Source organism: Erpetoichthys calabaricus, chromosome 3, assembly GCF_900747795.2.
Source record: "Erpetoichthys calabaricus chromosome 3, fErpCal1.3, whole genome shotgun sequence".
NCBI classification, from domain to species: Eukaryota; Metazoa; Chordata; class Cladistia; order Polypteriformes; family Polypteridae; genus Erpetoichthys; species Erpetoichthys calabaricus.
In genome coordinates, this window is record NC_041396.2 from 30,724,416 (window position 1) to 30,737,736 (window position 13,321).

Here is a 13,321-nt window from a genome sequence, read left to right on the forward strand (position 1 = left end):
CCCCCTACAGGCACCGGACGGGACACACACCAAGAGGGGGATTCAACAAGCCCATGGAACACAAAAAAAAGAACACAAAACCACCCCACAGACCCTACAAGCAAGGGACGGGACACACACAAAGAGGGGGATTCAACAAGACACAGGAACACAAAAAGAAAGAAGACGCTCGCGCGACAACAATCCTCAACCCCCCCCCCACACACACACACACACACACACACACACACACACACACACACACACACACATCCATAAGAAGTGACACCCAAAGCCACATATTCTAAAGTGAACATCAACACCTTCACACTAGACAGCATAGGTGTCAGCATTGGTGGATCTCCTTACAATAAAGCACTATTAACCGTTCAACTGCAGAAAAAGAAACATATTAACAGTGACTGCGATCCTCCTTATTAGTTATCCATATTTCGCATGCTGAGAAAGAAACAAGTCATGAATACACGTCACGGGTACAAAACGAAAAGGAAATGATAACAGGAACAAACACACGAACACGAAAGAAACAACAAAATAGACGGCTATGCAGCATAGGTGGATCTCATTACAATAAGGCACTATTAACCGTTCAACCGCAGAAAAGGCTCCATATTAACAGTGAGTGCAATACTCCTTATTACTTATCCATATTTCTAAAAGAAAAAATGTCTCGACTCCAAAAACGCAAAGCTCAACTAAAGCTTCTAACTAACGATGTACCTAAAAGTAAAAACTTTATGAACTGCATTAGATCCTACAATGGTTCATTTGCTTTTGCATATACCGGAGTAAATATCAGGCCACCAAAAGGCAATGGCCCATACTACTTTCACATATGTGCACAAATACTGCATCGCATTGGAACAGTGCACCCTGAAACAAATCAACAACGCAAATATGCACAAATCTACATCCTAGATCCACATTACGCAAACTATCAATCAAAGTGCTGCATCGCAACAGGCACGGATTCAAAACGAAACACCTCCCGTCTCAGACATACGTTAACGGCAAGGAAGGCTACAACGGGCTTCTCACACAGCACAAGCAAATCGAATACAGCTACAAAACAACACGTCCCAAATACTACACATGCAACAACGCGCATCTCAAACAGCACAAGCAAAACATACACCAGGAAAATTCATTCGGATTAATGAATGTCATTTGCAATCATTGTCATTCAGTTCACTTCCCTGAAGAAACAACTGGCAATACAAGTTATACATTTACACGTTGTTGTCAAAAGGGTCAAATTAGACTGCCTTCTTTACATTCATATACTGAATATCTACAGAGGCTTATAACTGACGATGTACCTGAAAGTGAAATCTTTATCAACTACATTAGATTCTACAAATCGGTATCCACTATGAACATTAACGGTGGCACTGCACGTGACATCCGTCTTGAAAAAATGTTGTTTATTGATGAATGTTCAATGGCATGAAGTCACTTACTCAAGACCATTCATAAACTTCTACAAACGTTTATGAATAATAATATTCGATTTGAAGGAAAGGTACTTTTATGAGGAGGAGATTTTAGACAGTGATTAGCTATTCTTCCAGATGCCATGCACTCAGCTATTGTTCAGTGCACCTTAAAATATGCAGACAATTGGCATTGCTTTCAAAAGATACAGTTAGTAAAAAAGATACGATGTCCAGAACCAGATCATAACAATTGCTTATTACAACTGAGAGATGGTACACTCACCAATACAGCTGGACTTCAGCCACATATTATTACAATTCCTCAAGCCTTTATCTGCGACGACTTAGTTACAGAGACATTTGGAACAGCAATCTCATTAGACCAAATGCCCCTTTTAACACAACGCACTATATTATGTCCAAAAAATATTAATATGGAAAACATTAATACCCAAGTCATTCCATTACTTCCTGGAGAGACACAACTCTTTCTAAGCTCTGACAAACTTGACTCTGATCACAACAATAACCATCTTAAATGACCTTACAAGTTCTGAGCTGGAATTACCTTTTACACTTAAACGGCGTGTACAAAGAAATTTTCAAATAAACCTTTACACTGTGCCACACACTTTATTGTTTGCTTTCTATTTGCATCATCTACACCGTCACACTATTCTATATCTCATTCATACATCACGCTCTTTGTGATTCCCAACACCAGGGGTTGGCGAGCGAAGCGAGCAGGGGGCGGAGCCCCCTAGTTTACCTAATAAACAAGCTTGATGGACTGATTGGTCTTCTAACATTGAGCTTGTAAATCATGTTACAATACATAAAACATACCAGTTAAAAATGCTATTGACTCTAAACTCCAGATGTTTTTAAAATTAAATTAAGTCAAACACTTTCTCTACCCAATTCAGAGCAGTACAAACTCAATATGATTTTTTTCTTGTATATATTGAGACATCAACAAGGTTAAGCAGAGGTCCAGCATTTTTATTTTAGAACAACTTTAATGAAATGTTGCCAAATCCTGATTATCCTGAACATCGCTCTCCCTTTGAATATGAGATGAGTTGGGCTTCTTCTGGTTGAGTAAGGTAATTTGACACACAAGCAGTATAGAGTACAATGTCACAATAGATTTTTCAATGCATATTCCTTTTGTATCTGGTGTTACTCCAAAAGCTGCTATTATCAAATTGGGAGTAATTGTAAATCTGACACTATCTGACAGATTACACTATTTTGGGGAAAAATTTGTTAGTGCAGGCATTTTCAAAACTTATAACCTAGTGAGGCATATATTTTGAAGACAACATTCAGTTTGTGTCATGCACTGAATTGATTGTCTGTTTAAATCAAAAAGAGATGTTTGTAATTAACAATTTTAGGATAAATTTTGCCATGCTTACAGATTGAAAGATGTATCTTCTTATTTGCTGAATTACATTTGTTATGTAATATTGTAATTGTCCATTTGTCATTGTTGCCTAAGATCATCTACCATGCATTCCATGAAATAAGGAGTGGAAATACTGTCTGTATCTTCACTACTATTAAATATTTCTTCAAGCCATGGGCATTATTGTAATTTTAGGAAAGATGGGTGTTTTTTTTGCTTTTATTGATGGTACTTGTCAGAAATTGTCCGTAATTCTTCATATCTCATTCATATATAGAACAGAAATTTTGCTTTTGAATTTTTTTTTAAATTTATAAATAAACAAAAATAGCAATACCCTTAAACTAATATTTGGAGATAACTACCATCAAGCACTTTGTGTAGCTTTGAGTGAGATTTTTACACTTCTCAGCTAGTCATTTCATCATCTCTTCTTTATCTCTCTTGGAAGAAGGTGCCCATCAAACCCAACTGTGACCTTCAGCTCTTTCTGAAAGTCTGTGTTAGTACTACTAGACTTCAGAACAGGCTACCCACTGGAAACAAAGCAGTGGAAAAGCTTTGATTGCTGCTGGTAGAGGTGTTGGTGAGGCCAGCATGGTGTGCTTATCCTGTGGTCCGTGTGTGGATCCCAATACCCCAGTGCAGTGACAATGATACTGTCCTTTGGATGAGACCTAAAACCAAAGGTCCTGACTCTCTATGGTCATTAAAGATCCCTGGGCATCTTTTGAAAAGAGTAGGGCTTATCCTAATGCCCTGGCGAAACTGCCTACCATGGGCCTTGTCCATTCTGGCTCCCAATCATCCCCCATCTTTCTCACCCCTGATCATCACATCATCCTGTTGGGTGTTACACATTGATGATGGTTGAAGTGGTTCCCCTCTGTTTATGTAAAGTGCTTTGAGTAGCAAGAAAAGCTATATATAAATGTAATTAATTATTAAAAATGATTAATTCTGGAGTTGTTCAGTGGGATTCAAACAAGACTCATAGCAGAGCATTTCAGAATGGCCCAGTGTTTTTTTTTTGTCCTGCATTTTAGGGGCTTTTGAGGTTTGCTTTGGGTCATTATCCAGCTAGAACATCCATGATCTATGACTGAAAGCCAACTTACTGACATAAGACTGTATATTTCTCCACAAAATGCCCTGGTAGACTTCTGATTTTTTGTGTGTCCTGCACAGCTTCAAAAAGGCAGCACAGCAACCTCAAACATTGAGTCTTTCAAAGATTTTTTTTTCCTTCCCTTCACTGTGAACACAAGCTGTTGTGATTACCAAAAAGCTCACATTTTATTTACTCTCTCCAAAAGACATTCTTTATGTTGGACTGTGGCTTGTCAACATGCATTGTGGCAAACTTGAGAGCTTACATGTGTTTCAGTCTTGGAAGTGAGGTCATTCTAGGTCTTCTACCATGAAGCCTGTTTTCCTCCAGACAGAGGCAGATGGTGCACCTTGGAAATGTTGCAGGAAGGCAACTTGGACCAGTTTTGAAGTCTTTTTGGTTCTTTCTTTGCCATTTGAACATCCTGTTTAGTCTTTGAATTTTACTTGTCCAGCAACGCCTAGTGATATCTGTTACATTAGCGTTGGCCTTAACCTTGATAATAACAGTGGTCACAGGACCATCAAACTCATTCGAGATGGTCTTATTGCCTTTAGGTTGACTATGCTGGGCTGTTTACTGTCTGACGTTTGAGTGAGGTCTTTTTTTCTGAAACTGTCTGCATGATTGCAAATTTGAAGACACCTGCAATAATCGTTGAAAGAAACTATTCTGCTTGAAGGATCACTACAAGACCGTTTTTTTCGTATAACTTCTAAAGGGTTCAAATAGTTTTCTCCCAGCCATTTTGGAATTTCTTTGTAGAATACACAAGAACTGACTTCTTTTCATGTTTATTTTTTTGTTTTGTTCCATTGCAAAGAAGAATGCACATATGGATGAGATAAGATCTTTTCATTTCAATACTTTTCAGAAAAAGGGGTGCATCATGTAAATAAAATTCAAGGGTGCCCATGTTTTTGTCTCTGTACATAGAAAACGTAATGTGTAACTGGACGATTAAACATTAACATACTTGCTTCAAGAATGCATATGTAATATTTGTATAGTGCTATTTAAAGGTACTTGCAATACATTCAGTACTGTGCATGTTAAGGGAGGATGGGAATATATGATGATCATGCACAGGATTAAATGAGCATAGCGTATCCTGCATTATTACTGTATTCTGAAATAATATATTGTACCAGAGATTTGCTAGTTAATTGCCTGAAGTTGGTAGTGACAGGAGCACAGAGCAAAGTATACACGGTGCAGTCGAAACTAGATCTGTACAAATTTCTGAACATGATTTCTTATGCTATTATACAGTACAAGTACAATAAAAACCTGTGACTAATTATCATTGCACCCCATAGTTTTGAAGACCATTGAGGCCAACACTAGAAGTGTTTTTCACTCGGCCTTTTGGCTAAGATCAAGTGTAGTATCTGTTCTTAACAGTTTAATATCTGATATGTCCCCTATCTGGAGACCATATATTAAATTGATTTTTGGAACAGGGAGATGGAATAGGGGCTTGCTCAGTCCACTCCACGCATCGACCTGGTATTGCAGTACTTTCAGGAGCGGTGCACTTTCTCCTTTTTTTGTATAGCTGCATGGTGGTGCAGTGGTAGTGCTGCTGCCTCGCAGTTAGGAAACCCGGGTTCGCTTCCCGGGTCCTCCCTGCGTGGAGAGCGCTTTGAGTAATAAGAAAAGCGCTATATAAATGTAAAGAATTATTATTATTATTATTACTACCCATAATCTCTTCCTCCCTTGTGCCATTTTGAACTGTTTTTTCAATGTTCCATTTTCTAATGTTGGCCAATGGTCATTTTCTTGTTTGTGGGTAGTAGGATGGCTACATTACATATCACCATTAGAAAGGTTACAATTGACCATTTTGAAATGATCTGCTATCTGTCTAATTTTTGATGGCCTGCCAGGAATCAAAATCTTATCTATTGCACAACTCGTCAGAGTTGAAATTATATAGATTAGTTTGACAGCCCTCAACAAGCAATTCTTACAGGTACTGTGTTTCACTGACCAGCGTTCTTTTCATAATATTAATAGAACACATTTGGTAAAAGTTAATTTTTTGAGTGCTGAGATCGTACCCCAAAGAAAAAGATTGATCTAAAGGGTGGGAGTTTGGGTGTTTATAAAATAAAAATGACAAAACTACAGTGGCAGGGCTGTGGAGTCTGAGTTAGAAGCAGTTATTGGGTTACTGGACTCTGACTAAAATATAACTTGTAACAGAATACGTTAAAATTACAATTTTAACAAGACTTTTGATAAAATACAGCTTTTTTTAAATTTAGTAAGTTTAGTCTTATATTTGTTACTCCATGCTGGTAAGCCTCAAGAACATGGCTGTGTGACGGTAGTAGTCTTCCCCATTAGTGACCTTGCTGTTGTGATCAGTGGAAATGGCTGTTTTTCATACTTCACATAAGTGTCTACTTACTCCCTTTATGGTGCAAAAAGCTGGCAAGCAGCTGATTACACAAAGGCAAGAGTGGCAAAACTGGGAAGGTGTGGGTAGCATTTGCAGTGCACTGTTGGTAGAAGTTTTAATTTTGTCATTTAAGGATTTTGTGCTTTTTTGAAATTTGAGGGTGTAGATGTAATCCTTAGGGATGTGTGAAATGTATGTAAATTTAGTTTGTGTAGGCGTAAAGTGATAATCTGAGGATGGGTCTTTATGAATAAAAAATAAATAAATAAAATGTATATGAATGAATATATTGTTTATTTTTTTGAGCGATATCATTGTTCATTGCTTGTAGATAAATTAAAAAGCCCACGTGCCATTAGTTTGGCAGTCAGTGATGAGGATAACTGTTGCTCTTGTGCAGATTGCAATTTTTTTTTTTCCCCTCAAATGTCCTGTTGGCTGTTTTAAAAGGTATGTTTCAACTTTTTAAGCCAGGGCACCTCCTAGGTTTTTGGGTGTGCTTCAGCACTGATGGGGCATCTTGAGCACCGTCCGGCTATCAACTTCTAGCAGGCACTGACACATGCCATTGTTTGTTTTCAGGTTGCAGCCTTTAAACCCAAACGTTAACAGGTTAGGGTGCTAAAAAGTATCCTGATTTTTGTTGGCAGTAATGAAGTTTCTTGTATCTTGTATGCTGTGTGCTTTCAATCAACATAGTAAATACAGTACATTTAGTCTAATTACAAATAGAGGTGTCTGAATCGGTGGTACCTTAAATTGAGAATTTGGAATTGGAAAGGTTTTGTGTACTGACTCTACGACCCTGGTTCTTGCAACACTTTTTGTAATTTTCTAAAGAGATTTATGATACAGCAGTTTTAATAAGCAAAAATGAAAATTGTGTATGGTGGCCCTGTTATGGTTTAGAACCTCAGTCTAATGGAAATTATATGGTGGAAGTTGAGGCAATTATGTGGCAGAAGTAGTTGAAAATAGCTGTTCATCTACAGCTCTCTAACGTAAACTAAGTTGAACAATAATGCAAAAAATTATAGACAAAAATTAAGAGTGTCTAGATTTTCTAGGCTCCTAAACATACCTTTAGAGTTGCACCCATCTCAAGCACGTCAACAACTCCACCCCAACCAATCCCTCCACCGGGGTGATGAATTTTAGTTGGTACTATTACCAGAAATTGAGGAGTCTGAGTCAGTGGTACCATAAATTGAAGAGTTGGGAGTTGAAGGTTTTGAGTACCGACTTTCATAACGCTGGCCAGCAGTGAATCACGCAATCACTTGCCCTCAGTGCTCCTTTAATGTGGAGCCTGGAGTTATTTACCTCCAGTGTGCTTTGTTTTGTTGTGTATTTTTGTAGCTTTTTGCATTGCCTTTTGGCTCTAGTTTTTGAAAAATGGTAATAAACAAGAAAAGCAGAATATAATTTTTGTGCTCTAGAATATGAGATGAGCCTTGGATAGGTTGGTATCACCCCTTTATAGGCTGCTAAATATTCCTCCAGAGTGGGCCAGTTTGAATATTTAGACAACATACATTGGAGCAGGGGTTGAAAAGAGGTGTTTTCAGGCTGCTGCCTCTAAAGCTGTCCTTTATCTGGTTTGCCTGAGTAGAACATATTTTAAAAAAGGTGGGTGGAGCTCTTGGTGTTTGTATTCAGGCACTGTACAGCACTAGACTCCGCCAGAGCTTCACACGAGTGCGTTTCGGCTTTAAGCCAGACCAGAGGGCTCGGCTGCTGTGTGATGTACTGCTAGTAAGAGAGATTAGAAGGCAGTTGTGGTCTGGATTTGCAGCAAGGCAGCACCTGCATTGCAGTGCTGCCTCTTTGGAGCCAGCAGGTGGGGAGCTGCTCTTTCTTGCCTTGCCTCTGCTGTTGGCAGACCTTATCCTTAGCTTTCGGCATCACACTTAGATGGCTTTATCCACATCCTGGGGGCTCTCTCCTGGGCTATTTTGTCAAATGGGAATCCAGGCATCTTGCAGGTAAGTGTTGTCTGCTTCCTGCATCCACTCTCTATTTTAATTTGTTTAGAATCCTGGGGGAGTCTAATGTCTCGTTTTAAGACGGAGTGTGCATACCAGACGAATGGTGTTGCCGCTCACTGGGGGGCCATTCTCCCCTCAGTAGTGAACACAGCCTGTGATGGATCTGCTGGCAGCTTGGCCTCAGACAGACAGCTCCAGCCATTCATGAAAAGGATTATTTTCTAAAGTGGGCTTTTGCTAGGGTCATGTATTTAGTGGTGGTGGTGGTGGTGGTGGTTTTTAGGATATTCATATGTTGTAATTGGCTTACTGTTAAGACTTTTCAAACATCTGCAAAAAATGTCACTGTCAGCAGCTTCTGGGAATAATGTAACATCTGAATAAAGCCTCATAAGCTCATCCATCCCTATCCACCACTCTTTTTAGAAGCAACTGTGCCAGGGTTTAAAAAAACATCACTCTGCCATATTTCATGTTGCAGGCTCTGTAAACATCACACCTGATTGTGACCACCCAAGCCGACTACTCCTAGGAGTTTGCAGGTAACAAGCCATGGCAAAAGGGGCGGCATTTTAAGCGATGGGTGAAGTTCACACCAGAGTTAGAATATATTGGTGCCTCCTGATTATTGGATCCTGAGTGCCACCTGAAATCAATCTGGAGTTAGACCTATACAGTTCTAAGATTGAGCAAACTAGAGGAATAACCCGAAGTAGCCTGCTCCCATGTCTTGTTGAGCAAGGCTCTGATAACAGGCAGAAGTTTCTGTTCTCAAAGGCAGTGCTCCGAAAGAAACAAAAGCCCCCCCCACAGCATATATTCTTTGCATATCTGGCGTTGCCATGGGCGCTATGGTAACAAGTCATCAGCACTGTGCGATTGAGTGCTGGTACTGACATATTTGGGAGTTCTGTACGGATGTAGCGGTGACGCAGCAGGAAGGTGGGTACGAAAGATGATTCATCACGCCTTCTGTCAGGCACTTGGAGATCAGTCCAGCTAGGGGCTCAGGAGTGTGCTGATGGCCTGCTTTCGTTTTCTTTTCCCTAGACCTGATCCTCATCACAGGGGCAATGCACATGTGTCCAAGTCTGATGTCCCAGAGCAGGAGCAGGAACAGGATGAGGAAGAGATCCTTGGATCCGATGATGAAGAACAGGAGGACCCCAATGACTACTGCAAAGGTGATTCCTGTTTTTCTTTGCAAACCATAATATTTCTCGGTTAAGAGGAAGGCTGGCTTTTGAAGATGTGGATTCTTCTGTCTGTGTGTGTGTGTGTGTGTGTGTGTGTGTGCGCGTGTTTGTATGTGTGCGCGCATACAATATGTGTATCTTTGTTTACTGATGTGCATATGATATAGCTCCATCAGACCTCATATCCTTGTTAGCATGTGACTCACACCCCCCATACCCCTGTGCAATCTGTGATGGTTGTACCTTCAGTAAAGATTAACAAGGAGAATAACAAAAAATAATTTGACTAAGGCTTGAGTCCCTTTGTTATTGGATGAAGTGGAAAGCAAAGCATGCCTATCATTTTATTTCAGAACGAGCAAGAGCTCAATAGAAGATGATGTGTTCTGTAACATCGTCGCATCTGCCTGTAGCTAAGCATTGAAAACCTTGAACTTGAAGAGGTGTTTTTCAGTATTTCACAGTTCTCTCTGAGTTTATCTGCAATCCAGATTTTCTTGTCTCTTTCAGGAGGTTATCATCATGTTAAAATTGGAGACCTCTTTAATGGCCGCTATCATGTTATACGCAAGTTAGGCTGGGGTCATTTCTCGACAGTATGGCTAGCGTGGGACATTCAGTAAGTATCTGAAGATTTGTTCAGTGCTAAGCATTGACTGCATTACATAGATGAAAAGGTTTGTTGGGTGTGAGCATGGATTATAGCCTTTTTTTTTTGTGTGTGTGTTATCACAGGGGGAAACGCTTTGTGGCTATGAAGGTGGTGAAGAGTGCAGAACACTACACAGAGACTGCCTTGGATGAAATTAAGCTGCTGAGATGTGTGAGTAGTTGCAGATGTGGCAAGATCAATTAAAGGGGTTAAAAAAGTGTACCAGCTTCATGTAAAAAAAGACATCATTAAATTCCATAGATGCGTGGATAGACAAATACTGCTTTATGTTAGGGATAACAAATAAATATAAGCATTATAGATGAAGACAGTAGTTTACTGATTTATAATTGTGATTTGTTTTGACAGTGATGCAATTTTACCTCTCTGCAGGTCAGAAACACAGATCCCTGTGACCCTAACAGAGAGATGGTAGTCCAGTTGCTGGATGATTTTAAAATTTCTGGAATAAATGGAACACGTATCCTTTACAAGAGTTAAAGTAGGAATAAGTGGGGTTAAATGTCCTTTTTTTTTTAATTTTTTAATTTTTTTTTTTTGTTTTGTTTTTGCTGGTGGCAGATACATGTGTAAGATAGCAGCTGTCTTTTTCTTGGATGGCCCTTAACATATATATCTAGATGTTTGCATGGTGTTTGAAGTCCTAGGCCACCACCTGCTCAAATGGATCATTAAATCCAATTATCAGGGCCTCCCTATTGCTTGTGTTCGCAGCATTATCAAACAGGTATTCAAACACTTTTGATATTGTCTGTTAAGTTGGTTGTGTTGTACTGTTCTGCTTTTTCAGATACAAAACACTTGGCCGTGGTAATATCATTTGATGGTTTTTAGTTTCTGGGGTTTGTTGACTTTGTTGCTTCCCTTCCCTTCAGGTACTTCAGGGCCTGGACTACTTACATTCCAAGTGCAAGATAATTCACACAGATATCAAGCCAGAGAATATTCTTCTGTGTGTCAATGAGCCTTACGTACGACGCCTGGCAGCTGAGGCAACTGAATGGCAGAAGGCTGGAGCCCCACCTCCCTCAGGATCTGCAGGTACTGCTTTGGTGATAGTCAGTTTTAACAGTTTATGTTAATTTATGTGCTATAGCACATAAAGGTGAGGTGATGTGAAGTTACATCATTTCCCATTGTGATAAACTTTATAAATGAGTTTTCAACTGTTTTGTTTCTTTTTCAGTGAGCACTGCTCCGCAGCCTAAGCCTGTAAGTACCACACCACTTCTCTGCATGCTATCCTGCTTAGCGTTTACATGCTTATTGCATGAAAGGCCGTGTTGAAGGTTCAGAAGGGTTTTCAATATGTTAATAATTGTTTTATTTAGTGGGAGGGAATAGAACATTTCTTATGGCTGCCTTGACTCCTGCCGTGAGGTTGCATATGGTGTACTTGTGGGTGTTTTATTTTAAACAAGTTCTACAGTTTCCCCTGATTTTCAGCAGGTCAAGGAAAGAGGTCTGGATTTTGTTCCCCTTTTGCTTACTTTAGGCAGCCATTGTTTTGCTTACTTTGTCTGCATGGTAAGCCACTAAATTCTCAGACATTACAAGCTTTTTTAGTAATGGTGCTTCTTTTGAGAAGTTCAAAGTAGTGTGTATGACTTGTCACTGAAACATCTGTCTTGATAAACTGGATGGAATCTTCCAATAGGAATGTTTTTTGGACGCATTTGTGTCCATGCAAGTGAAACTAAGAGCCACGTGAAAATTTAGTCTCCATATTGCTCTAAGGCATCAGATGTTAGCCAGATCATTTCCAGGCTGTTTGTCCTATTAGACACAATCGGCCTAATGCCTAGTTTCAGTCAGAACTCAAGTGTTGCTATTTCCACCACTATCTGGAATTATTGTCACTGTGTGTGATGTGACTTAATCTGTCACTGAGTTCTGATATGATGAAGTATTCCATATATACAGTATATAATCTATTTCCTATTATTATTGTTATTTAATTACACCTAACACTGTGTTCAGATTGTGTTCAAAATAGCAGTTTGAACTCTCTATCCTGTCAGAATCCAAGAAGGCTCCCCTAGTGAAGTGGCAGTCGAACGTTGTTCTGGAAAGCTAAAGTGGTCGCGAGTAAAAAGACTGGCAGTGCTCCCTTTAGTTAAAGTCTTGCTTTAATTTAGCTTTTAATTCTGTTTCTAATATGCTTGATTTGTAGAATTCTAGTTTGCTAGCTATTTGATATTTAGTAATAATGATTATCACTATTGTAAATTTCAGGGAGTGCACGTGCAGATGTCTAAGACATTTAAGCGTTCTTAGTATTTCTTTTCTATACATATTTTTAAATGAGAGTAAGGAGATAGTTAGCAAGAAACGGGATAGTGAAAGAGTTGAATTTCTGTTGTTACATTTCTGCTTGCATCGGCTCGTCAGATGTAGTTCTCATTTAAGGTCTGTGTAAACATCCACAAAAAATGTACAATGTTTTTCAATTGCATCATTTCATTTTCTAAACATGTATTATTCAAGTTCACTGAGGAGACAGCACACATCCGTAATGCAACAAGTCCACAGGTTGAAGCTTATGTGTGTCAAACAAACCATTCAATGAACAGATGATTAAATATGACCAAGATGTATGAACTAGAAAACAAAGTTGCAGGCTTAAAAAAATGTGTTAACTCCTTTTAGGACCCTACAGTAGGAAAACACAAAGCATTGTCCATTTGTGGGTACTAACAATAGATATGGTGAAAACCATTATACTATTGTCTTTAAAACCACCTGTTCATTTTGTGAACCTGCTTTTGCGATGTTAAGGTTTGTAAATTGATAGAGCCTACCTTGTTAAAAGACAGATACAAATCTGAATAGCTGGTTCTTCTAGGATGTACCTCCACATTAGGACAGTTTAGTAAGGGAAAACTAATTCTGTACTACACAAAGTAATGAGAGGAACAAAGACTTTATCACAGATGGGTATCAAATAAGCATCCTGGCTCCTTGAAGCAGGAAACCTGATTGCTGTACCCTTATTACAACATAACTTTATTAAACGTAGAGCAAATTATTAAAAAAAACAATTCTGAAATACACTGTATTCATTAACCTGTTAATCTTAGAACTTGTCTTCAACCA

At 39.1% G+C, this 13,321-nt stretch overlaps 1 protein-coding gene and 1 non-coding gene across 4 annotated transcripts in view; both read left to right on the forward strand.

The window, feature by feature from the left end:
- LOC114647869 (SRSF protein kinase 1-like) overlaps positions 1-13,321 on the forward strand; it is an 87,082-nt gene that overhangs the window by 49,544 nt on the left and 24,217 nt on the right. For 2 of the 3 annotated variants that reach the window (XM_051924427.1, XM_051924425.1), the window contains 7 exons: positions 9,407-9,540; positions 10,063-10,171; positions 10,288-10,375; positions 10,598-10,685; positions 10,846-10,952; positions 11,101-11,266; positions 11,412-11,437. In XM_051924427.1, coding sequence (XP_051780387.1) covers positions 9,407-9,540; positions 10,063-10,171; positions 10,288-10,375; positions 10,598-10,685; positions 10,846-10,952; positions 11,101-11,266; positions 11,412-11,437 — 718 coding nt within the window. Of the gene's footprint in view, positions 1-8,077; positions 8,354-9,406; positions 9,541-10,062; positions 10,172-10,287; positions 10,376-10,597; positions 10,686-10,845; positions 10,953-11,100; positions 11,267-11,411; positions 11,438-13,321 lie in introns of those variants that run through there. The other variant, XM_051924426.1, reaches the window with a different exon arrangement.
- Positions 5,312-5,501, forward strand: LOC114649740 (U2 spliceosomal RNA). Its single transcript, XR_003715889.1, has one exon. It is a non-coding gene; the product is annotated as a U2 spliceosomal RNA (small nuclear RNA).